The sequence below is a fragment of the Danio rerio genome, chromosome 14 (genome assembly GCF_049306965.1).
Source record: "Danio rerio strain Tuebingen ecotype United States chromosome 14, GRCz12tu, whole genome shotgun sequence".
In the NCBI taxonomy this organism is placed as follows: domain Eukaryota; kingdom Metazoa; phylum Chordata; class Actinopteri; order Cypriniformes; family Danionidae; genus Danio; species Danio rerio.
The window spans coordinates 28,831,519-28,858,887 of NC_133189.1; the positions used below are offsets into that span (position 1 = coordinate 28,831,519).

Below are 27,369 nucleotides of genomic sequence, written 5' to 3' on the forward strand. Positions count from 1 at the left end.
AACAGAAATGAATGACTACACATATAAAGTCTGTCCAATCTGTCTGTTTGATGACTAGTCTAGTTTTAAACTATTCTTAGATGTCTATTCGATTTTCACTGACAGCCCAAGTTTAGCCTTGTTATAGCCAAGCTCTACATTTAGATGTCTTTTAGACATCTATTAAACACAAAACTGCTTGCTGGGATCCAGAACACCTTAAATGCACCTACAGTAATGTGTAGAAAATAACCAGGTAATGACCACGCAATATAAGCAGAGAATTACAACAACAAATGGCTGTATAAACTACACAACACACAATTAGCAGTACAAGCTAGAATCCCATTCCAACATAAAATGAGCTAAAGCAGAGAAGGTCTAGACAAGGTTGAGCGAAAATTTCCAAACATTAGCAAAAGTAAAGTCAAGTAAATGCACCGCGGCTGTCTTTCTGCTTCCCCCCAGGGTTACTTCTCCCCAGCGGGTTCTGCCATGGGAAAGCACATCAGACATAAAGTGCTGGTTCCTGGTTGCTAACGTTCCCGCTAGAGCTCTATAAATAAGCAGCTGTGCTAGCGGGTGCAAGCTGTAGTCAGTGAGCCGCAGAAAGACAGAGAGAGAGAAAGAGAGAGAGAGAGAGTGTGACAGATGACTGGAGTTGACGGGACTGCAGAGGGAAAAACCCTGATGTGTCCTCTACGCAGGAACACAAGGGCAAACGCATTGTCACCCAGACTAGCGCTGCCCAGGGAAAATGCAGCTGAATGGCTAATGGCCTGGGAGAGGCTCTAGACATTCATTCAGCAGCGCTCAGACGGGGACAGAACCCCGTAATCAGAGGACAGGAGAGAGGGATGAGGCCTCTGGGACAAAGAGACACTGAAAGAATTAGCGAGGTGAGAGTTTAAGTGATGAATGTTCTCCAGAATGATTGATGGGATCGCTAGGTGTGTGCACTGAAATGCGTGTCTCTTACAGGTCAGTGGTGTGCTCAGGAAGGTGAGGGGGGATTTTGGTGAGTTTGAGGTTGGAGCAGTCCACTACTGTTCCTTCACATCGGCAGCGTTCGGGACAAACCAGGTCTTGGAAACACTCGCCGCTGAGACGACTGCGGTAGTCCTCCGCACCTGACAAACACAGGAGACACACACAGAGAAAGACACACTATCATACTGCGTTTTCACTTCATCACACACATGGTTGAAAAAAATCCCCTCCCCCAAAAAATCCAAAAGCCTTTTAATCTGTATCTAAAAGTATATGTGCATTAAAATGAAGCCTTTGGGGTTTATGATATTATTTTTTATGACAGTTAAGCACCCCTACAATTGCATACTGTGATAAAATATGCAAAAGCTAAATTAATCAAACGGCTTTGATTTATTACCTTCATACATATTTTCAAGGAATATTTTAGTATGGCAGTAATATGTTTTTGAACAGTTATACAGTATTAGCAGGGAAAAACTACTACAAAAAAAGAAGAGTTCAGATGCAAAAACCTCTTGAGTCAAGAGATATTTCACTTTGAAGACAAGGAAAAGGACTTATTCTTTGCTAAAACAGGGTTTCTGTTTCTTTAAGTCAAATTTAAAACTTCCCTATTAACTTAAAAGTCCCTATTAAGATCATTATGAATTAAATTTTAGACTTTTTTCTAATGCGCCAGCTAGTTCTGTAAACAGTTTTTGTATTAATGAAAGATCATGTAAAGGGATGTGTTGCTTTACGCTTCTTTCCTTGATTAGGAAATTTGTTTATTTATAATCAGCAGAATTTGCAGTATAATTAACTAACAGTTGTTGTGAATTGACTCTTTTTGCAATAAAAAAAACGTAAAGATAAAAAAAAGTTTTGAGATGGACTATTGGTGATCGGGTGTTGGCTCAATAGGGTAGCTTTACCTGGACATAGGAAAATTAAGACCTGTTTAAAAAGATTTAAGACATACAACCCAATATTTTAGTCAATTTCAGACTTTTTAAGGCCTAAAATTTTGTTTTTGAAATTTAAAACATTAAAGAATTAAGACCCCACAGATACCCTGCTTAAAAGTGATGTTACTGAACATGCACAGAGGAACCTGATAAAAATGCTCATTTTAGAGGAACATTTTAGACAGCATTTAGCAGTTTTTGCATCTAAACTTTTCAATTGAACAAAAAATTGCTGAAATGTTTTTGTGATTTTTATAAAACTATACTAAATATGACCACATCTGTATTGCAAATATGTAAAATTCATGGACTTCCAAACTTCCAAAGTAATAAATTTAGGAAAGCAATGGGATGTTTGGTTAAAATGTGTCCTATTTTAAAACTTAATATATGTAAATATGTATATTATACAAATATTTTCAAAGAAAGCTGTAATGAAGTTAAAATTTCAAACTAAAATCTATTACATGAATAGAGCAATGGTCTCAAACTTAATTCCTGGATTGCCACAGCTCTGCATAGTTAAGCTCCAACCACCTCCAACTTACTCCTGCTTAATAGTCTCTATAAGTCTTGAACACCTTGATTAGTTGGATCAGCTGTGTTTGATTAGGGTTGAAGCAAAACTGTGCAGAGCTGCAGCCCTATAGGAATCCAGTTTGAGATCTATGGAGTAGAGTATAAATCTATTATAGAGGGATTGTATAAAATGGGACCTGACCTGAATACTGACCTTGATATGTTTTGACAAGAGAAAAATTGTGAATAAATGAATAAATATTTATTTTATACAATCTTTGATCCTCACATCTACAAACACATTCAGAACCAGGCACAGGCACTTGTTTGCGAACACGACCTCAAAGTCTGCATTTCTTTGAAGATAACAGCGTCATTGAGCGAGAGGTCAGCGATTGGAGGTCTGGCGCTAAAGAGTGTTTTGACAGGAAAACACAGGCAGTTTCTGCGTAACACGCGGTTCTGGCCGCCTGCGATAAGTCTGCTTCCCATCAGCCATCACTCGCCTGCCACTGTTTATCTTATTCCCACCATCTCTGCCCTGATGCTTCCAGTGTCTCCAGAAGCTAACAGTAAAAACCACCCTTTGAAACGCAGACAGAGAACATAGCTAGAGCTCTTCACAAGCGATCCGTTGTTCCCGGCTTAAAGAACGCCACCTTCACTCCTCGTGGTGGCAAAGAGAGGTGCCACCGTACATATCCCAGAATGCCATGCTGTGTGCGAGTGTGCCCAGCGGTCCCTGGTGCTTGACGGAACCATGTGAGGCTTGTGTAGGCGGCGGCACATGGTTAGATCAAGCACAAGAGACAGCTGCACCATAGGCCAGAGTGGAGGAGCGGAGCGGGACGGAGAGGCGGGAAGGAGGAGGAGGGAGCAGCCAGGACACAACAGCCAGGAAGCCGCCCAGAACTCTGGGCCAGCATGCATACACGCGGGCCCCCTTTCCCTCTACCCAGCACGCTCACTGGGACATTTGCCCGCTGGGAATATAAAGCCCGAAAAGAATGACAGACAGACAGACAGACAGACAGACAGACAGATAGACAGACAGACAGACAGACAGACAGACAGACAGACAGACAGACAAACAGACAGACAGACAGACAGAAAGACAGAAAGACAGAAAGGGAATTGAAAGTCACACACAAAAGACATTGCAGAGGAGAAAGGAGTGGAGCAAAGCTCAAATAATCACAAAAAAATGTTTCCTGAACATGACAATTGATGAATAAAGTGGCAAAAGAGAAACCAAAAACAAAAGACCAAACTATAAAAAGCAAAACAAAGCAATACAAAACAATACAAAAGAACAAACAATAAATAAAAAGAAAAACTTAATAAAGCAAATTAAAATGCCAAACAGCTAACAAAAACAAAGCTAAGCAACAAAACAAAACAAAAAACAAAATGCCAAACAAAATAAAGCAAAACAAAACAAAACAAAACAAAAAGCAAGAACAAATGATGCAAATTAAAATGCCAAACAGCTAAAAAAACAATACAAAACAAAACAAGACAAAAAACAAGAATAACTAAATAAAGAAAATTAAAACACCATATATCAAAAACAAAGCTAAGCAACAAAACAAAACAAAAAACAAAAGGCCAAACAAAGCAAAACAAAACAAAACAAAGCAAATTAAAACACCATACAGCTAACAAAAACAAAGCTAAGAAACAAAACAAAATAAAGCAAATTAAAACAAAACAAAGCAAAACAAAACAAAAGATCAAACATTAAAAAAAGCAAAACAAAACAAAACATTAAATAAAAAGCAAAACCAAATAAAGCAAATTAAAAGTCCAAACAGCTAACAAAAAACAAAGCAAAACAAAACAAAAAACAAACAAACAAAACAAAAGACCAAATAAAATAAAGCAAATTATAACAGCGTACAGCAAAAAAAAAAAAAAAAAACATTAACAAAAAGTAAAAGCTAACCAAAACACAAAACTAGACAAAAAACAAAAAAAGACATAAACTTTAAAGACACTGCATAGAAGAAAGAAGTGGAGTAAAGCCTTCTGCCACCACACACACACACACACACACACACACTAACACACACACACACACACACACACACACACACACACACACACACACACACACACACACACACACACACACACACACACATAAATATATAAAACACAGAGTTTTCACTTTTAATGCCTGTGGAAACACACACTAGGGGCCGGTGTAGCATGTTGGAGTGATCTGATGTTGCACTTGTTTTTGTGTTCAAATTCTGACAGACTTTAATGAGAAAAACCTGTTGCTTTATATCAAAGCAAATGACGGGTAAACTTATCCCACCTAAACATTTCCCCCAGGGTTCCCTGTTTTTGCCTGTGTGTGTGGGGGGGCCAGTTCCGACTCGTAAACCATCTTCTAATAAGGCATCTTCATTCTGCTTCAGAACAGCCAGCATTGTCCTATTAGCACACTGAAACCTGGCAGTGTGTAAGAAGAACTGCTCCAGGCCAGAGTATGCCACATACACACACATACTGTACACACACACACACATACTGAAGTAAAAGGTAAGGGACGTTGTTGAAAAGTCTTAGTGTGAGGAAGCATCTGAGCAACGATTGGTGGGTCAGGATTCATAGACCATCAACAAGTCAGTGTGTATAACTGCATTGGCACAGATTGTACTGGACTCACTCTGGGTAAGAGAAGCAGTGGCTGAATTTCTTTCTTACCGACTATCTTACAGAATGTGTAGATCTTACTATAATATTAAGGTTTCTTGAAAATTTTATATCAATTTTTTTTCAATAAATGTAGAGATTTTGCCTGCTGTTTTGCACTGTACCTTTTTAAATGAAAAAGTGCTCCACAATTAACACCCAGCTAGTTTTGTCGCAAGGGTTGCATTTCTTAATTTATTTGATGAACTTACCATCAACAAACATTCACCGCTGCAAATTTCGATGTTCACCGTAACGTTTATTCTGCCGAACCGCCAGTAAAGACTTGGATTATTGCAAAACAATACAGAGATTTTATTGTAGCGATTGCATGGCAGGGAACGTTATTTATATTCTCCTGGATATTGTATAAGTGTGTTGGCGTTTGTATCTGATTTTCAAATAACTTATCAACATATTTAAACATAAATGCATATAATCTTTATTAGTGGTGTCAAATGAATTATCGCATTCAAAATGTTTGTACACATGCACTCTAAAAAAAAACTCAAGAGGTCAGTTATCACTACACAGTTTAATACACTATTGTAACTTAAAAATTCTAAAATGCTGATTAGATTAAAACTTTTACGTAGCCAGAATAACTTTTATTAAGTTTTCAAAACAGGTAAATATTGATAATTACATCGATTTAAAAATGCGGCTAATTTAAAGGAAAATATATCTGTCAGTTACTTTAAAACATTATATTTAACTCGTAGCAACCCAATGAAATTGGGTTGATAACTCAATTTTTACACACTAATGGAGTTGTTTTGTATTTTTAAGTCCACACACTGATGTTTTTTGTTATTTTTTGTGCTGATAATATGGGACAGTACATGTTTTTGTTTTGTAAAAAAGGAAACCTGTAGTTAAATACAAATAAAAAATTACCAGTAAACAAAAATGTTGTAGTTAAATGTATTTCTTACAAGCATGCACACTAAATTCGAAAACAAACAAAAAATGTAAAATTTTTTTACATTTTAATTTAAAAAACTTATTTTGAGTACTCGACTTAAAAATCTGAGTTTTTTGCTATGTGAAAATGCCACTGATTGAGGAGGAAAAGATTTGGTTAACATAATAAAGTTTATTGTCTGAACCTCATTTTGTTAGATGTTGTCGTAACTTGAATATATTTTTGCAAACTGTTGCATTAATTTTTTTTTTTTGTCAAAACAATAATTTTAGAGTGTGGATGTATTGAATGAATGTTTTTATTACATTCTGCCTTTTCTACCGTGTTAGAATTCTTAGAATTCCAGATTCTTGAACTTTCCCCCCTTTATGAGCAAAAACTTTTGGAAGTTTAAGAAAGCTGTTCAGCATTTCTCATTTTGCCCGATTTAAACAATTATAAACAACATAAAACAGAAACATTTTCATGTTCTGATAGTGAAATCTATGTAGAAGAATCACTTCCTGCCCTCCATCTGAATTTCGTGTGTCTTCAGTGATGTCTTGTGAAAACAACCTATTGTGAAAATTAAATTAAGCCAATTAAACGGTTCTGAGTTACAATGGGTTTACTCTCTATTTTTTTGGTGCTTTTAGAGCAAAGGTTTACTCATTTTATCAAAGGAACTTTTTGTTTTTTCAGTGTATAACAATAGATCATTACACTTAAGACTGGAGCAATTTAGTTTTGCCATCACCGGAATAATAAATAAATAAATTTACAAGATAATACAAATTAACAAGAAAGGAACTTTAACACACACATACTTGTATGTGCTTCATGATGACTTTTCATAAACAATGTATTTCATTCAATAATAAAAAAGCTTATTATATTGCTTTAAGATACCTCTAAACCACCCTGACCTGTGGAAACACAAGACCCTGTTAGGTATGATTTTATCCACCTTGAATTATGAGGACACGTTGCATGTCCTTCATAAACAATCTTAACATTGTCATACCCATGTCATTATACAAATTTGTGTCTTCATAAACCCCATAAGCACAAGCATGCCATCTCTCAGAGCTTAAATCATCTCAAACAATCTAAGCGAATCACATTTAACATTTCACATATAAACACAAATGCAGTCTTGAAAACATGAAAGACTACACTAGAAGATTAAACAGATTAAAAACCATTGAACTGTAGTGTATCTTATTTCGAGCAGCCACTAAGCCACTTACATTCATTACAACATGTCATTTTGATTTCTTAATGACCCATTTTTGCATCTTAATGTATATAAATATGCAGAGTTGACTTTAGAAGGAGTCTCGTGAATAGTAAAGAGTGCCAACACAGTGTAATGTATCATTCTATATAACTTAAAACATCAACTAAAAGAGCTTGAACAGTAAAAGTCCTATTGTAACAGTGCACATGTGTGCAGCTCTACCTGTGCAGCGAAACTTCTTGCCCTTGACCTGGCTGATGCGCTTGTTGGCGAGGCGGCGCGGGTGGCTGCATCGAGCCCCGCTGGTCTCAATTGGATTGTCAAACAGGTAGTCGGCCAGCCACTTCAGATGACAGTCACACATGAACGGATTCTGAGCGAGGTGTCTGTGGAGCGCCAACACAACAATAGCTCAAAACGCTTAATTAGAGCCAAGGGAGTCTGTATAATCAAACAGTAATATCCTCTGATAACAATAAGATTGCTGTGCATTCATAAAAATGAAATGTTGTATTTAATGTAGGCTTTGCATTTGTTTAGCTCACATTTATCTCATTGCTGTTAATGGTGTTGTTTTGCCATCTACTTGTGGCTAATTAATTGCGGGGTGAAGGCAGTCCTGCTCAACAGTTGCTTAGAGACTGAAGTCATTTAGACTGAAAGTGGGAGTGAAGGATGGGGTGTTTATAAGTGTGTGTGTGTGTGTGTGTGTAACTCACAGGGTTTTGATGGCACGCAGAGGAGCGAACAAGCCTTTGCTGATGGTCTGAAGTTTGTTGTCATAGAGGGACAGCAGGTTGAGGTTCTGCAGATCTTTGAAAGTGTTCACTCGAAGGCAGTTGATCTTGTTGGCGTTCAGCAGTCTGGAAGAGTAAACAAGCGTTTCATTAGAATGACTTCTTTTTTCATCAGTATACACAAAGTCTGAATCTGCAATCTGGAAAAAATCTTATGCAGGACTCTGCAGTAATATTTATATTTAAATCATAACACTTTCCTACTTCTTTCATACACAGCAAAAACTAATTGTCGGCGCTTGCTAAAAACATGCAGTGAAATATTAGAGATTTAAAGAAAGTGAATGATATTTTTTTGTGGCTGGCCTTCTGCATATGAATTTGGGTCATACTTTATTTTAAGGTACAATTCATGCTATTAACAAACTATTAACTAAAGGTTTTTGCACTCTGAATCTGAAAGTCACGTTAAAAAAAATTCAACCTGTGTTTTCTAAGTCATTTTAACACATTGCCTTGAAACGTTCGTCCATTAGAAAAAATAAGAATTAAACAAACCGGGTTCAATTTTTTCAGTTTTTCGCATCCGAATAATCGCTTTGAGATTGAGTTTTTACAGTTCAGAGCCATCATACAAGCGAAAGGCAATGGTCCATAAAGATAAATGTGTGAAGTATCACAAGCAGTGTATAAAAGTGATTTCCAGAAATAAACTTCGCATTTAGGGATAACACAAAGCAGTTCTTTGATAATAAGCTAAACTCTCCTTCTAGTATGGGATGAACAGAATATGTACAGTTGCGGTCAGAATTATTAGCCCCCCTGTTTACACCCCCCACCCCCGCCATTTCTGTTTAACCGAGAGAAGATTGTTTCAAAACATTTTTAAACAATAGTTTTAATAACTCATCCTCAGTAACTGATTTATTTTATCTCTGACAAGATGACAGTACATAATATTATACTAGATATTTTTCTAGACACTAGTATTCAACTTGAAGTGACATTTAAAGGCTTAACTAGGCTAATTAGGCAGGTTAGGGTAACTAGGCAAATTATTGTATAATGGTGGTTTGTTCTGTAGACTATCAAAAAAAAATTTGCCTAAAAGGGACAACTAAACATTTTGACCTTAAAATGTTTTTTTTTTAAACTAAAAACTGCCTTCATTCATTCATTCATTCATTTTCTTTTCAGCTTAGTCCCTTTATTAATCTAGGGTTGCCACAGTGGAATAAACCGCCAATTTATCCAGCATATGTTTTACACAGCGGATGCCCTTCCAGCCACAACCCATCACTGGGAAACATCCTCATACACACTATGGTCAACTTTAGCATACCCAATTCACCTATACCAAATGTCTTTGGCCTGTGGGGAAAACTGGAGCACCCACACGAACACGGTAAGAACATGCAAACTCCACACAGAAATGGCAACTGACCCAGCAGAAGCTCGAACCAGCTACCTTCGAGCTCTGAGGTGAACGTGTTATCCACTGCGCCACAGTGTCGCCTAAAAACTGCTTTTATTTTAGCCGAAATAAAACAAATAAGACTTTTTCTAGAAGAAAAACTATCATCGGAAATACCGTGAAAACTTCCTTGCTCTGTTAAACATCATTTGGGAAATATTTAAAAGAGAAAAAAAATTTAAATGATGGCTAATAATTCTGACTTCAACTGTACATGTACAGTATAGCATATTCCTCTTTCTTTTTTTCTTTGAGGAAGAGAGAGGAGAACAAAGTAGCACGGCTTAAATTGACTTTTGTTTTTTCATAATCAATTAATTAATATGCATCAGACTCAGTGTGCTTTGTGACAAACTTTTGGGATATGAATACGGGAAAATGTGGATTTGCTGTTTATTAATAGATCTGGTGGGTTTTGTACAGAATAAATGTTTTATAAGTACTACTAAACAGCCAATATCTTACTAATAACCAAGTAATAATAGTGAGAGTCCTAAATAGTAAGAATCCTTAATAGTGAGATCCCTAAACAAAAGTGTTACTAAAATTGTACAGTAGTTTATGGGAGGAGAGTATTTTAAAGAATCATGCAATGATATTGTTTTTTGTTTATTAAACTATTAGCTATTTTAATAATTTGCATTTTGAAAAACTATTTCCATACATTTTCTTATATGCACCAGACTGTCTACACTATTGATGCCTTAACTCTTTCGGATTTTGACTGGTATGTAATAATGCACACCTTTTTAAAAATCAGCTTTGGAACAATAACTTTTGTGTAAACCAAGGTAAAATAATCATGACTTGAATTAAATGCAAAAGAAAAGGCAAAGCAAAAAGCAAAGCAGATCAAAGCAAAAATAAGGGGAAAAAAAACAAAGAAAAGAACTGAAAAAGCAAAGCAAAACAAAACAGTTGAAAAAAAAGCAAAGCAATGAGTAAGGGAAGGAGCAAAGCTAAACGAAAAGCAAACCAAAGCAAAAACCAAAGCAAAACAGAAACCCCTTTAACTACTGTAATTTTGCCAATGTACTGGATATGCTGTTCTTGATGTCTGAAGACCATTACTGCATTACTGAAGGCTGTGCTGTAAACTGTAAAAAGTCAATGGGTTCTGTTGAGCATTTGTGGCTGTTGCACAAGCATCGTTCAACCAATAAAACTCTTGTCCAAGCGTAGGTTTCCTACGGGTATTTCACAAAATAATTAAGAGACAATAAAGTCTTTTTTATTTTCACTTTGCCTGACAGAGCAGAAAGTGCAGCGCTCTCTGAATGGTTTTATGCTTCAGAGCCTCTAGCGGAGAGCTTGATGCTTGCAGTAAATTCAGAATTCTGCTTTATATCTGTATCTAGACTGGTATAAAATTCACAATGTGGAATACACTGATGAAATATCACTCTAATTTGTAACTTTTGATTTAGTGGCAAACTCATGACAATTTATATGATCGCATTTTACATGTTAGTAGTACTTGTTTCGAGTGATGACTTAGAGAAACTTGTTCATGCTTTTATCACAAGCAGGGTGGATTACTGTAATGGACTCCTCACTGGCCTTCCCAAAAAGACATTGCTTTTAACTATGCCTTTACTGAATGAACTGTGCTACTATTAGTACTTTCTTTTAGTTTTTCATTGTTTTACAGCCTGTTTTAACACTTTTAGGGCTCTAATTTGACGGTCCATGCGCAGAGCGCAAAACGCAGGGCGCAAACGCTTTCAGGGCGCGTCAGAACGCATTTTTGCTAATTTAAGGACAGGAAAATCCGCTTTGCACCATGGCACCATGGTCTAAAATGGTTAAGTTTATTTTCTTATTGAGTTATAGGTGTGTTTTAAATAAACCAATTAGAGTCTCATCTCCCATTACCTTTAAGAGCCAGATGCGTCGCGCCATAAGCACATTTGCTATTTACAGGACGTAAAGTAAGTTTAAGTTTAACAGTAAACAGTTTTTTTTTTAACAGAAAACTGTTAAACAGAGCATCTACTGCGTGAGAATGAGAGATAATGGAACTACTTTCACTTTTGCTTTTGGATAGGGAAACCTTTATGCACAGACATCAATTATTCTATAAATAATTAATTGCATTTGTTAAGCGCAAATATTTGTTTCAAAACTATTTCTAAATTCAGTTCTAATTTCCAGCAAACGAATAAATGAACAATATTAATGAAGTGTGCTCAAAAACCTGAGTTATATCCTAAAACACATGCTGTGCCCCATATTGTCTAAAACCTGACAGGTGGGCAAATCTAAGCTTGTTTTTAATAAAACAAACATAAATATGGATATAATAAATAATACAGCAAATAATAATAACATTATACAAAAGCAAATTGTTATGAATGAACTGAAAAAGCCTCCCGAGATGAAGATTTCATATTTATGTACACTAGACAATAATGTCTTGTAATATTTAAATTTTTTATATTTATATTCTACATCTATTCTTATTATATCCTATATATATTCCCTTAATATTAAAATGTTTTCATATGTAAAGATATTTGCCTATTGCTCTCTTGTGCGTATTAAGCAGTGTGTAAGCAAGGCGCAACTCTGCGCCGGAGTTTAGACTGGGTTTGTTTTGGTCTAATGAAAAATCTATTATAGTTTCTCAAAATAGCAACGAGCCAGCAGTCCGCCTCAGAACGCCTTCCTTTTTAGACCAGAACGCCTATGGGCGCATATATGAGCGCTAATGCATTTGCTATTTAAACAGCGTAGCGCAACGCCTAAAAACGACTCTTGCGCCAAGCTGAAACTACCAAAAGACTACTGCGCCGTGCCTTGCGCCACATTGCGCCGGGTGTATGAAAGGGCCCTTAATCTGTTTTAATCATTTTAAATTATTTATTATTTAATTCTTGTTTATGTAAAGCACTTTGAATTACTATTGTTTATGAAAGTGCTATATAAGGAAACTTGCCTTGCCTTCTTCATCCCCCAATGAGGTATAAGAGTGGGGATTGGCGGCAAGCCTCCTTTAAAAAACATTTTCATATGAATAAAATCTTATTAATATGCACAAATTAGCCACTTTTCTGACAATACACCAACAAGTTATGTTTGCTCATGAGATCAGGCTGGATATGCACAGTTCTCAAAGCTGTGTAACCTCCTGTAAGCATCAGAAACATATTCAAATCAATCGATGTAATTTACACGGTTGACTCAGAATGCTTTGTGGAAGAATTGCTGGAGTATTACTCAGCTGCACCCATCACTCCTGTCAGGTCCCTGACTTCACGTCTCTCCCGTTCATGCCGTCTGACAATTGACTAACGCAGTCATGTGCTTAATTACTGAAAGCCATTGTAATGAGGTTTTGTCTTGAAGCAAACACATGCATCGTTAGTCTACTCACAGGGTGAACTAATTAGGTTTGAGTATGTCAAAAAAGAACGGAAAAAATAACAACACAGAAAGTGTAAAGAGCAAATAAAACCATGCACATAACAGGAAAAAACATTGGAACTCAAACATAGCTTGGCCAAATAGCTGGAATGCCCGGAGGTGTTCCTTTGAAAGGGTCTTATTAAGAAAATCCATTAAGGACGAACAACTCTAATTGCTGAAAACACAGATAATTTGTGTCATTATGGCAGTTGACAGTGAAAACATGGGCTGGCCTGCTCTGGTAAATCTATGGTGCTTTAGAAGCTTAATAACAGGTGATGTGAGCTTATTTTTGTGCCCGCGGCAGCACTGTGTACATTAAGAAAAGCGGAAGCCATCAGAAATTCCCCAAATCGTTAGAATAAGCTGAAAAAGGCCCATTAGAGCCGACAGATTCACCTCAATTTGGCCCATTAAATGCAGAAATTGTGTCTGAGCAATGTTTTCATGTCTACACAAATATAAGTAGGTGTGAAGGACATGTTTAGCAATCAAGTCCAATTTACATGCTAATGATGTGGAGAGTGTTCCCTCGGAGGAAGCAGGAATAAAACTTCATTCTCCTTTCAACCAAAACAAAACACGCTCTCCTCACTTTTTTTTTGTTTTACTTTCTTTTACCTCCTATAACGCAACAAGCAAAACTGTTTAGATAGATAGATAGATAGATAGACAGACAGACAGACAGACAGACAGACAGACAGACAGACAGATAGACAGAAGGACAGACAGATGCATGAAATTGTGAAAATGCTTTTCTTACCTAGAGGCTTTTTCTTGTTTGTATTCCAAAAATCTACATATTCCTAAATCAAGAAGCATTTTCTAGACAATTAACAAATATTTGAGAAATAATGTGCCCTTATTAGGTGAGTTTTTTTTACTTAAAACAAGCAAAATAATCTGCCAATAGGGTTAAAAAAAATCATATTGTTTTCAGTTTTAAACAAGATTGTTTTTCTTACCTTATTGGCAGATTATTTTGCTTGTTTTAAGAAAAAACTCACTTAATTTTGCTAAATTATTTTTTAAATTAAGACAATAAGTTTTGCTTGTCTAGAAAATGCTTCTTGATTTAACAATATTTAGATATTCAGACTAAGAAAAGCATTTTTTGCAGTGTAGATATATAGATAGCACACCATTCAGTTACTGCTATGAAGAAATGATGCACAAAAAAAAAACCTCCACCCCTAATCAATATTCAGTTTCAGTTGGAAGTTCATTTTTTGTAGAAAATTTTTTTTTAGATCTCTCTAATGCATTTCAAAATATATAACTGTTTTTATTCCCTAAAAGAAAGCCCCGCCCCTTAGTTGGTAGTACATTAACATAGTGAAATAAATGTCTCATCAACTTCCAGTTCTCACAGACTTTTTGTAGAAACAAAATATTTTGATTTCTCTAAGGCATTTTAAAATGTATAATTGATTTTTTTTCCCAAAAGAAAGCCTTGCCACCTACACAATATTATGTTTCATTTGGAAGTACATTAGCATAGTGAAATAAAAATCTCAGCAACTTCCGGTTCACACAGACTTAAATATTTTTGTTGAAACAACATATTTAGATTTCTGTAATGCATTTAAAAAATAGAATAGTTTTTCTAAAATTCTCCATTTCTTTCATGTCACTTTTGATCAATTTAATGTACCCTGACTGAATAAAAGTATTCATTTCTTCAAAAACCTACTGACCGCAGACATTTCAGTGGTAGTGTAAAAATACTTTTAGTGAAAGGAATACTTTTCACTAGTGTTGAAATTTGGGCTCCACCATATATTCACAGTCACACTGCAGCACACAGAGGACATTATCTTCTTGACATTGAAGGTTATTGAATCACATATGCAGCACTCACAGCAGTTGCAGGGAGACCAGGCCATCAAACAGTCCCTTTGGGATCTCTGCGATTTTATTTCCGTACAGGACCCTGTAGACACACACAGATACAATGCAAACAGACCGCAGTGAATCAACCCACAATGTGTAGCCCATGTGCAACTCATAATATGTGAATGTGTCTTTCATGAAGGTTAAACCATAAAAGTGGTTTATAAACTCAACTCAACTGAACAAAAGTCTTCTGAAGTCATCCTACTATATACAATATAGCTATATATGACAAACAAACAAACAAGTCTTTTGCTTAAAAAATAGGTTTTGCTGATCACTTTAAATTTTTAAGGCCAACAATAATTATAACTACAAAAAGTTCTAAAGCTCTTTAGTGGATTCTTAATGGCTGTCAATGTTTATCAGTAACCTTCCTAATTCCTTTTTTTTTTTTTGTCTACTGATATTAAATGTAATACATATGCATTTTAAGAAGGCTATTATTTTCATATTTCTTTTTTCTAAATCTTTAGGAAATGTTTTTGGTATTTCAAAAAGTGTGGTTATGATGACCATCGACAAATTGTGCTTAAAATGTCACATAAATGCAGTATTTAAACCTCATTATTGAATAAAAAATGAGACAAATAATTGCAAAGATGGATACTTTTTGAGAAAAAGCTAAAGGAAATCGGCTAAAAAAAAAAACAATCATAAAAGTTATTCCAGTTCTGAGATAATTATTACAATTGTTTAAATGCTGCTAGTCTCTTATATTTTAGGATAACTTTGAAAACAATGTTTTTATTACATCTTTATTGCTACAGTAACCGTCCTTGGTGTGAACAAACTTTTAGTAAGGCTTAAAACCATGAAACATAAAAAAAGCAAATGTACTCCTGCACATAGTACATTCATATATATAATTAAATAATATAATTAAATAAAAAAATAATTAAAACCATCAGTTGTTTTCCATCAAAACAGTCATAACATAGATTGCAATTTAGCCAAAAAATAGAGATTTCATTAACACTAAGGACATCAGTTTCAGTTAAAAATATTACTATGAGGTCCACAGCCCGGGTTTTGGGTGGTTTGAAAGACCCACCACTCACTAACAAAGGTACAGAATTTGTCTCATACATGAGCTCTTTGTCTGCTATGCCATTATAAATTGTGAAAATATCCTAACAATAAAGGTTTTAAGACCAAGCGGAATTCTGGTCTTACAGAATTTATCTTACAGTTACAGAATTTGGGATGCCAAATTTGCCATGGCGTGACTTCCCGTTGTGATTTTTGACTGAGGAAAGTAGAATGTGCTGGCCAGTTATGTGCCTAATAAATCGTAATAGTTTCTAATTTAAAACTTTACCGGATTCCTATTTTTTGTCTACTGGTATATGATGTAATATATTTGTATTTTAAAAAATAAGTAGGCTATTGTTTTCATATTTCTTTATTCTTAATCTTTGGAAATGTTTTTTGGTTTGTCAAAAAGTGCGGTTATGATGACCATCTGACAAACAGTGCCTAAAATGTCCCTCAAATGCAGTGTTTAAACCTCATTATTACAGTTTTTCTCAGTTACTTTAATGCATTTCTCACAACACTATTTACATTTGCACAACAGTTAATGCATTTCTCAAAACATTTAGTCATTTTCGCACATCATAGTAGCAGTTTCTCATTCTTCCAACAAATTGCAAATGCTTTTGGACATGCATCAATTGCTTTCATACAACTCTACAGCTTATAACATTATCGTTTGCTTATGTCATATCAGTCAAAATTAACTAAACTTGTGAATGCTGAACAGTAATTTCATATAAAACTAAAAGTCCTCATTTTACTACTTGAGTCATTACATACAAAATGTTGAACTAGTTGTAAAAATCTGTCGAACAAATTTTATACAAAAAAACATAAATCTTTATTTTACTAAAAATGTCCTCTAGATTGAACATGTTCATGAATTATTTACCTGTGTATGTTGAAGGTTCAGCTCCAATATGTGCAGCAATATTGTTTACAGTTGTGCACAGCTCTACCCAAATGGAGTTTATGTTTGTAGTAAATAAGGGTGTATTTATTCTTTTGCACAATGCTGTGAATAAATTAGAATTTCAATAAGCACATGCAGTAAAAATGTGAAAAATACGTACTGTATTCAGTGTTTTGTACTCAAGACTCTTCATCACTAAATGCACTGATGTTTAACATTACTGTAGTTTTCAAATGGCTGTGCAAATAGTATATAGTGCTGTATTGAGCATTTTCAGAAAGTGTCACCAAAATCGGACTTTTTTGCATTGATAAAAAAATGACTGGGTAAACTGTCAAAATGAAAACATGACAAAACCATTTGACTATCTTGTTCATGAACAATGGCGGCAGAATTTTCATCTTGATGATACTGACACTTTCATTGACATCAATACTTGCTTTTGAGGAATGAGCTATGCATTTTGAGCAAGTGACACACTTTTGCAGGTTATCAACTAGGTTTTGCAGTTTGTACTAATTGTTTTGAGAAATGCATTAACTGTTGTGCAAATGTAAAAAGTGTTGTGAGAAATGCGCCACAATGATGGACAAAAACTGTAAATGGAAAATAAAGGGAATAACTGCAAAAATGTCCACTTTAAAAAAAAACTCTTTTCACCAGGCTGGCTACGGTGTATATAATAAATAATATATAATAAATATTTTACTCTAAAAAAAAGGAAATTACCAGCAAATTTTTATTACTGGCTATCGGTTTTTATTTTTTTTTAACTGTCCCTTGTCATCAAATAAGCCTCAAAGAGCATCAGATAGTCAAACTGATGAACAGTGTTGCCAGATTGAGCAGTTTCCCATCCAATTTAGATTTAAATAAATTAGATTTAAATGAATCAAAATTAAATACAAAATTCTGCTTATATTTTGGGTGTTTTTGTGCGTTTAGTCGGGTTTTGGACAGCTTTTGGGCTATAAAAAAGTCAGCTATATCTGGCAACACTGCTGATGAACAATTCTATAGATTACTGTATGTGTTTTTTGCATCGCTGAACAGATTTGAATAAATAATTTTATAAATAAACAATTCTAGAAAAAAAAATAAATGAGTATCAGCCACGCAGATGCCATGAATTGCAGCTAATCCGCTTGTTAAGTGGTGACGTGTTAGTGACGTACTGTATGTAATACTGTTTCCGGGTCCAAGCTGCCACTCATTTGAATTGACAAATTCCTCGTTTATGACCACTTACTATTCATATCACGCATTAAAGTGAAATTTTTATAAAGTCATAGTGTACACAACAATCTCTGGGCTTGCTGCATCACAAATACCAAAATTTTAACAATTTATAAAAAAAATTATCACTTTCTGGCCATCGGATATTAGACATGGAAATATATATTGCGATCATGATTTTCGAAAGTATTACATCGCTTTGTAAACGTTTATTATTAGCATTTGATGAGTCTCCCCATTCAGTTTCATAGAGCGCTTGGACCCGGAAGCCCCTTCGCGTGATGTCACACTTAACAAACGCATAATACATTGAATGTTGTTCTGTTGGTCAGACACAAAGATATTACATGACTTCAAAAGACACGAAATACAGTACACAAATCACATAGGCTATTTATTCTGGTAATTTACAGTGTTTGTGTCCTTTTGAAGTTTAACCCCCCTCGACAAATAGTCCATAATATTAGTTTTTTATGTCCCACTAAAGAGTTGAGTTCATCTTAGTTCAGAATGACGCTCACTTTTGCCTGAACTGCTCCTCCGACGCACTCTAATTTCCAAACGTGTGGTTGTGTGTTTATGTCATCTGGTGTGTCCCTGCTTTATTCCCGCTCCCTGAGAGACTGCGGGCCATCTTCCTCCCCTCAGCGTCTCTTTAATCACGCGGCATGTGTAAATGAGCTCTGTCTCGTGTACAGCTGTGTGGGCCGAACGCAGAGCGATAGATCTGACCAAATTAATATGCGTACTCTGAGTCTTCTGTCTCTCCCAGACTTGTTGAGGTGATTTAAATGAAAATCCTCCCTTGTGTTCACACTGCTGCAGATGTCAGCAAACACACACACACACACATAGGCAGACAGTTGTTGTCTCGTCTCCATTCTGTCAGCTGATTTATTCGACACCTGTCCTTTCACCTGAGTGTCTGCATTTACGCACACCTATTATCTTTCTAAACGTATTACCGTGCAGCTCAGGCGTACGTGTTTTGATATGTTTGTGTCATTTTGTGAAATGTTTGCATGTATTTGAGAAATACTCACAGTGACGTGAGAGAGCGCAGGCCACTAAATGCGTCTTCTGCAATTTCGGATATCTGATTCTTGCTCAGGTCTCTGGAATAACATCAAACACAGACACAGACACACACAGAGATAATACAGCTGAGTGTTAGACCAATAAAAGAATGCTTTGCACATTTGTCTGACAGGACGCCGATACTCCATAAATACCCGTGTAAACTCAATACTAACGGGAAGTGAACATAAGAAACTTATCATTAGCAGCTAATCTTTAAAAAGGACTGTTCAGCTAAAATTGGAAACAATTTACTGCCTACAGTGGCTTTAACTAGCAGAGACATTAAGAAATTAAATAATTAAAATGGGCAGATTATTCCCCGGAGTATTTGAAATTCTTGCGCTGGTCTGCTGAACTCAGTTATACAGTGCTTTGTTTGATTTTAGAATAATAGCAATATTTTAAAGTTAAAGGTTCAGCAATATTTTAAGGTAAGAAGTTAAAATCGGAGGCACATCTGCCTTTTAAAGTGCTAGTCAGTGTCAAAATGACCACTCAAAAGAACGTATGTAGAGTTTACTCAAAGCTAACAGAAGATGACAAGTTGAAAATCTTTAGCATAATAATGCTAACACTTCAGCCAGTGCATGAGAAAGGAGACAAGAGGTTGTTTTTAAATGGTTGTCAATGGAGGACAGACTATGCTGAATAAAAACTTATGTGAGGAAATAGCTAATCATTTAATGAATGGATTTACATTAAATGACATGTTAATGGTGAATCATAAATATATGATATTTTTACCCTGATAATTATGCTATTTTTTAAGAGGTGGAAGATTAGGAAATAGCTAGGACTCCTGTATGGCATTACCTTAACAATAGTACATGTTGTGTACTTCATGTGTGTTGTATAGAATATATCTTTCTGTATCTTTGGCTTTAACTGAAACTAGACTTTATTTTTAATATTGTCTATGATGTTTGACAATAGACTGATATGCATAAAATGCATTTTAGTGAACAATACGAGTGTTTTAATACTGAATGAACATTAAATTATATTTAACAAAATAAATGCTATTAATATGGCTTTCACATTTTAATAGATTAATGGGTATTAATGGAAAATGGATGGAAGAAAAAAAATGGGGGTGAAAAAACCAAGCTGATGGGAGAAAAAAAACAGTGATAGGAAAACAAAGTTTTTGCGCTCCTTCGCAAAGATGTTTTGCGTTATCTTGCAAAGATGTTCTGCATTTCCTCGCAAAACTGTTCCACAAACACTTTTTGTTCACTTCATACATGTCAACCTTACCGTTTTTGCTTGGATTCTCCTGTATTTTACCACTCTATCTGGCTATCATCCTATCAATAAGTATTTTCCCATATTTCTCCTATATTTTTAGTCTTGAAAGCACGCTGAAAATAATATAAAAATGTCTGCATTCACTTTCTTTCCATTAAAGCTTTGCGTCGATCTTCAACCTTCCTATGCAACCTCTCAATCAGTGAGTGCATGTATAAGCGCTGACTGATGGACGTGCTTCGTATGATGAACTGATCCCAGATCAGCTTCTGTACATGACACTGAAAGTGACACCTCTGTTATCAAACAAGTAAAGGGCAGCACATGAATCTTGGTGGAATCTTTCGTTCTGTTTTGTTTGATAACAGAGCTGTCATCGTTAGAATGCACAGATCTACAATGAAAGCATTCAATTCCTTTAGTAACTGTGCTAAATTAAGAGAAAATGAGTTGTTTAAAATAAAACAACTCTTTAAATATTATTAAGTGTATTTGTCTGTTTAAAACACACACTAATCCCGAAGTGTCCTGCACTTTAACTCTGCTTTAAATGGCATGTACAGAAACTGATCTGGGATCATATGAAGAACATCTGTCAAGCAACACTACATGCATTCACTGATTCAGAGGTTGTATTAAGTCGACAATCGACGCACAGCTATGATCAATAGAAAGTCCATGCAGACATTTTTATATTAATTTAATATTAATAAATATTAATATAAAAATATGGGAAAATACTTAATGATAGGATGATAGCGGGATAGAATGGTAAAATACAGAAGAATGCTGGCAAAAACTGGAGGGATGACATGTGTGAAGTGAAAAAGAAGTGTTTGTTGATCAACAGTTATATATATATAAAACATATGTATTTTTTTATAATAAAAAGTTTTTTGTAGTATGGCTTCTTTGTATTTTATTACATCTTATAAAAATATATATATTTTAGCTACTTAAACTAAATTAAAAACTAGTTCACTTGTGCAATTAAGATGAGAGAACAAATCCACACTGACCATGTTAGCCATTACACTTTCTCTAATGGGAAGTAATACGTTGCTTTCCATTTCCAAATAATAAGAAAATCGCTAAGTTTACTGTTAGCATAATGTGAAATCTGGTCAAAATCAGGTGAAATTTAACTCAAAAGTTGAAAATTTAACTCTACAGTTTATTTCTTCAAACATTACTGTACATTTCATTGATTTAATTGGAACACATCACTACAATGTCTGTTTAGAAGTTGTAAATGAGCTGTCAACACATTTTCCCTTTCATTTTTAAAGATTTTTTTTCCTCTTAGGAAGCCCAGATTTACTTTAATGTATTCCTCAAAATACTGATCTCTTCATGCCAAGGCATCTTTGCCAAACCAAAGGTGAGAAGTTCCTATTAAATATTTGAATTTATGTCTCTCAAATGGAGATTTCTGTGTGCAGGGTGACATCCCAGAGAGTGCTGTGCATGTAATGACGCCCTCACTATTTCACTATTTATTTATAAAGCTGACAACCGAGCCCTTGTGTCAAGTACAGTTCAAAATGAGTTCATATATGGGCCGAAAAGTGTAAGAATCTCCAGATATGGAATGTTTAGTTTATTTTAAAAAGCTTTTGGGATTACATAACTTTTCTATTTTTATATATTTTATAAAATTAAATATTTTTTTATTTGGGACATTTTATTTCTGCAAAGTACTCTGGGTTTCAGTGTCACATAATTTTCTGTATTTTGTGATTTTATTTACATTTATTGTGCTTTTGAATTGCATTATGGATGCTTGATCTCTCCACCAACTACTTTTGATGTTGAAAAGACTGAAAAAAATAACCTTTTCAATAGTTAGAAGTGATATACAGTATTGTCTGGGGTGGTGTTGTAAATTACAGTACACAAACTTGAAAATAAACTTATGTTGAAAATTTTGTAGACTTAATCCTCTCTATATAATTTTGTTATACAATATTTAGCTTCAAACTAATAAAAAGTTAATAAAAGTCACTACAGAGTTCCATTTTCAATCTCAAAAGTTGGCAAAGAGGAGATCAAGGACCCATAATGCAATTCACAACCATAAGTAAACTGAAAAAAATCCTTATTTAATGCTAAAGATTTCTTTTCATTATCAGATTTGGAAACAGCTGTTGTCCAAAAACCTTCAGTTCTAAACCGAATGACCTCTCATGTTTGATCCAACTAATACATCCTTCCAGATAAAAGTATTATAAAATAATACAGACCCAAATATTTAAAAAATAGCATAAATGGTAGACTCCTCATTATAGTGTATGTTGTAGTGTGAAGAAGTTCTTACATTCTCTTGAGTTTCTTGTATGTGGAGAAGGCTCCTGCTGGGATGTTCTTGATCATGTTCTGCTCCAGACGGCTACACAGAAACAGATGGATATGTTTTGTTACACAACGCTGACTTTTCCATTACAAAGTAATTGCATATAATAAAAAAATTACAAAACAAATACAACACAGCGCAGAAAGGAAACCGATGTAATATTCTAATGTGTGTTTGGCAAATGCACATGCACCATCTCACATTAATTCAAATCACAACACAGATCTGCTGTAACTTCATTTCTCAGAGTATGAATGCATGATTGTGTCTTACAGCCCCACTCTTATTTAGTAAAAAAAAAAAAATATATATATATAATATGATATAATATAATATAATATAATATAATATAATATAATATAATATAATATAATATAATATAATATGATAATATATTTTTTCTGATTAAAAATTAAGAAACCACTTTGCAGATCTGCATAAAGCTGCGGTCACAATAGGGTTTGAGCTTGCGAAATTCTGTAGTACAGCGCTGCGAAAAGGGGCGGGATTAAACAAGATGCTTACTATCCTTACTATCCTAGCTGAAAATAATCTGGACACTCACACACAGACACAGCTGTTACTCATCTACACTGATTACAGGACTATGAATACACCTCACCTGCATTCACACACGGCTGAGTCTTGTTTCACTACTGAATGTTGCGAAGCGCTTTTCCTGTTTGTTTTTCCTGTGTTTTGTAGTGGTGGGCAAAGCAAGGCTTTATGAAACACTGAAACAGTCTAAACAAATGTGCCACCTAGTGGTAATTGTTTATGCATAGCTCTTGAACAGCTTCGGCAAAGAAGCAGTTAAGTAAACTGAGGTATTAAACCCTACATTTTAAAGTTGAGGTTTCAAGTGATTTAGTGGAGCAGTGAGAGTTCCAGACTAGCATGTAGAGCTAATGGGTTCGAATCCAGGGTGACGCAGCTATAGATATTAGTTTTTAAATGCTCTGTTCTTGTAAAGTGTTTTGTTTTAACATTAGTCTGACATCCGTAAGAACACTTTATGAATAAATATGTCTTGTTTTGGTCATAAAAATGTAACATTAATAAAATACATCAAGTCATAATTTCAGAGTATGTGTGCAAGTTGAGATTTGCACTCGGGCCATTTGCAGCACTGTAACTTTCTGCACACGCACGCTCCACTAGGCTACAAGATACAGAGATTCGGGATCTCGACACTGTGTTAAAACCTCAGTTTCATGTCAGTTATTCCTAAGCTGCGTCCCAAATGGCACACTATACACTATGCACTCATGCACTATGTACTTATGCACTTACACACTCAACAGGATAGTACAGTATATGTATGTAGTGTCGTCCCAAATGACACACTTATGTTTTTTTTACTAAGCGGAAATTAAAACCGTTTCCCTGATGACGTTTGATGGTTGCCAAATCAGTGAAATAAACAACCGAATTATCAAATAATACCTGCCGTGAGTATAACAGCATTCCCCATCGGGAGGCGCTATAATCACTCTCGTAGGATAATTTTGCTTTCACAATCCAAAATAAATAAAGTTATCCAACATGTGCGCCCGATAGCTCCACCCCTTCCGCTACGTAAACAAACCTGCGATCGTTGAGTGCGTGAAGAGTCTATCATTACACACTTCATTTCACCAGCTGAATGAGTGCATCATCCGGGTAATTAAAGTGCACTTATTATTTTTAGAGTTTTCAGAGTGAACACAATACTTACACTATTTATACAACAAAAAGGCTTAGAATAGTGCATAAGTATGCGATTTATGCAGCTCTAGCGTTTTGATTCTAGCCTTGTTTATAATCTTGACCGATTGCCACCTAGTCTTACTTCTCGCCTGTTTATTGACCATGATTATTGAATTTCCCTTATGATATTGTTTTATTCCTGTTTATGACCCTTGCCTCTATGACCTCGATTAATAAACTGCATTTGGATCCGCAAGTCTGTTCTCAGCGTCTGTTTCGTTACATATAGTAATTTGCCTATTTCTTTTTTTTTAAATCTTAAAATATGCTAATGTGAATTTTTATGAATATTTAGATTAATTGCTTTTAATTTTATTTTCAATTATTACAAAGCTTTCCAAAACAAAAATAGAAGAGTGCTTAAAAAAACAAGGGTACTTTGTTGAAGCGAAAGCGCTTGAAAGAGTCTTACGTTTTTGAGAGTCTGACTGGCACTTAATGCTCCTTCAGGAGGTCTACAGGGAAAGCCATCTAATGCTTTAGGGCAGCCTGTACATTGAGTGTTCAATTTGTGTTTTGGCTCACTGGGAGAAAAGCGCATGGAAAACAAGTCCCTGAGAAATAAGTGCAGCTCTCCTGCATGCTCCAGGTTATACATCATTTCATTAGCCCAATTTGTTTTTGGCCATGGGCTCGGTAGGGCTAATGTGTCCTAGCCTGCATATCCATTTATTATGCAAAGGTCATACACTATTGACATAACAACAACGGCGAGGAACAGCACATATCAGGGCAATTACCTACCTGTCCTTTAGTGCAAACAAGGATCTCTGAATCAATATGGATACCAAACACCCTGACCAAGACGATGTGGACGTTCTCCAAAGCACAAGAACATTCAATCAGCCTCAGGCAAGACAGCCAAAACACGTCGAAAAGCTCAAGTGTTTTCTTTGTAACTGTATGCACGGTTTGCTGTATATGATCATTAAAACACGGCGTCCCAGCCTGTTTGCACAATGGAAACGTCGGGTTTGCAAATTTCTCTTTTTGGACGATGCCCCAAAACCTCTGTTGGATGTTCTCTTGTATTTGAAGGACACTGAATATAGAAGCGGTCGGAACGACAACAAGGTCAGATGATTTAAATGATAATGCTGCATGGATTAGACTCATTCAATTACTTTGAAAGCTAAAATTAATATGCTACCATTAGCATTAGGAAAGCTAACATGGATGGCTCAATGCAGGAAAGGTCATATAAAAAAGCTAATAGGCAGAAAAACTGACAATACCATTAATCTGATATATTTGCTTTAATAACTACCAACTCATACAAAAAAGCCACAGTCGTCAAAACTCATCCAAGGACAACCAGCTTTGACTAATATCCAGCAAAATTAGATTAAAATGGACATCTGAGAGAGCCAAACACTTCTTTTGAGACAAAACTGTCCAGCGTTAGGATTTTAAATGTACTAAAATAAAGGAATAATATTAGCAGTGACGAGAATCTGCTTAATTTGAGAAATAAAATCCATGTCTTGGGGAGATTTAATCTAATTTATTAAAAATGAGAAAGCCAAACACATCTGTTTACTTGATAATAAAGTTGTAGCAGCTAATTGTGCTTATTAGAATGTTAGTTGTTAGCAGTTTAACTACGAAGATATGTTCACAAACCAGTGTATTCAATTACCATGTTACGTTTATCTGTTTCCGCAGGATTAGATCCTGGATTAACATCTATGGTGATTAAACCTTAAACCTAACCCTAACTGTAAAATATTCCCAAAATATAATATGAAAAGGGGATTAATATTTGGATAACAATGATGTAGAAGCATACAACCCAAACTGTAAGCCTAGATTTAACATAAACTATAAACGTATGCCCTAAATCTGATTGACTGATTGGAATGATGTTCTATTTGGTAAAAATCACACTAACCCTGTTTCTAAGAATATTAAACACACTTTTAACTGCCACTAACATAATATTTCACTTTAAATCAACCCCAAAACATGCATAAAACAACAACAGTCTTTCTGAAGTTGTTGTCACAAAGATGTGTTTTTGATTGGTATCAAGTTTTCAAGTATCCTTACTGTATGTTAAGGTATTACCTTGAAAGGTATGCCATTTTACATAGCCATTTGACAATTAACCCTTGTTTAATTATAGTGAAGGTCTTTGCACACTGAAGTCTGAGATTTTCGTATGCATTTTTTAAAATTCATATGCGAAAAATTCATCACGTAAACAAACCTTGCACACTGAGTCCGATGCGTATTAATCAATCTATTATGAAAAAAATGCTAAACATTTCAGAGTCAGTTCAAGCAGTGATACTTTGCTTTCTTCTCTCTTCTCCAAAGTAGAAAAGGAAAGAGGAATATGCTACATATTGTGTTCATTTAATACTAGCCTACGTAGAGAGGAAAGCGAGTTACTAAGCACTACCAAGATTATCCCGAATGGCAAAGTTTTTTTCTGGAAATCAGTGGTATTTTGGTACATTGCTTGTGATACTTCACAGATTTAGATACGAAAACAAATCCTGAACAAAGACTGCCACTACCTATAGGCATTATAAAAGATGGTAGTCGAGTTGACCAGCCGAAGCAACGCGATATGCATGACACGACTTTCATGGTGTGTCGCAGCAACAAACTGATAGTGGACCATGCTTTCAATTATAATGTTTATGAGCAAATGTCAAATGTATAGACACATACACACCAAGCAGCCACAGGGGAGAGTTGCGCCAGTCACTAAATCCAGTATATAGCTGTTCGCCACAATCTGTGTTTACATTATACACTGTGTTTGCCATAAAGTTATCTGTAGCTCAAGTGAAGGCATTCTGTATTTAGATTTTGGCTTGTAAGGTGGCTCTAAACTGTCAAAACACCTCTCAAAAAGGTTTTTCCGGAAGCAAAAAACTTTAAAAAAATCAAACCCGAATTCTTTTTGACGGATGAAAGTTCTGGAGGTAGTATGTCAGTACGGTT

The 27,369-nt window shown here is 35.2% G+C and overlaps 1 protein-coding gene and 1 non-coding gene across 5 annotated transcripts in view; both read right to left on the reverse strand.

Annotated features, from left to right (window-relative positions):
- The window catches only part of slit3 (slit homolog 3 (Drosophila)), a 272,541-nt gene that overhangs the window by 68,346 nt on the left and 176,826 nt on the right, over positions 1 to 27,369 (reverse strand). For all 4 annotated transcript variants that reach the window (XM_073921711.1, NM_131736.3, XM_073921713.1 and 1 more), the window contains 6 exons: positions 22,630 to 22,701; positions 19,028 to 19,099; positions 14,766 to 14,837; positions 8,005 to 8,148; positions 7,508 to 7,671; positions 959 to 1,109 (listed from right to left, as the gene is read on the reverse strand). In XM_073921711.1, coding sequence (XP_073777812.1) covers positions 959 to 1,109; positions 7,508 to 7,671; positions 8,005 to 8,148; positions 14,766 to 14,837; positions 19,028 to 19,099; positions 22,630 to 22,701 — 675 coding nt within the window. The remainder of the gene's footprint in view (positions 1 to 958; positions 1,110 to 7,507; positions 7,672 to 8,004; positions 8,149 to 14,765; positions 14,838 to 19,027; positions 19,100 to 22,629; positions 22,702 to 27,369) is intronic.
- mir218a-1 (microRNA 218a-1) lies at positions 3,172 to 3,254 on the reverse strand. Its single transcript, NR_030121.1, has one exon. It is a non-coding gene; the product is annotated as a microRNA 218a-1 (primary transcript).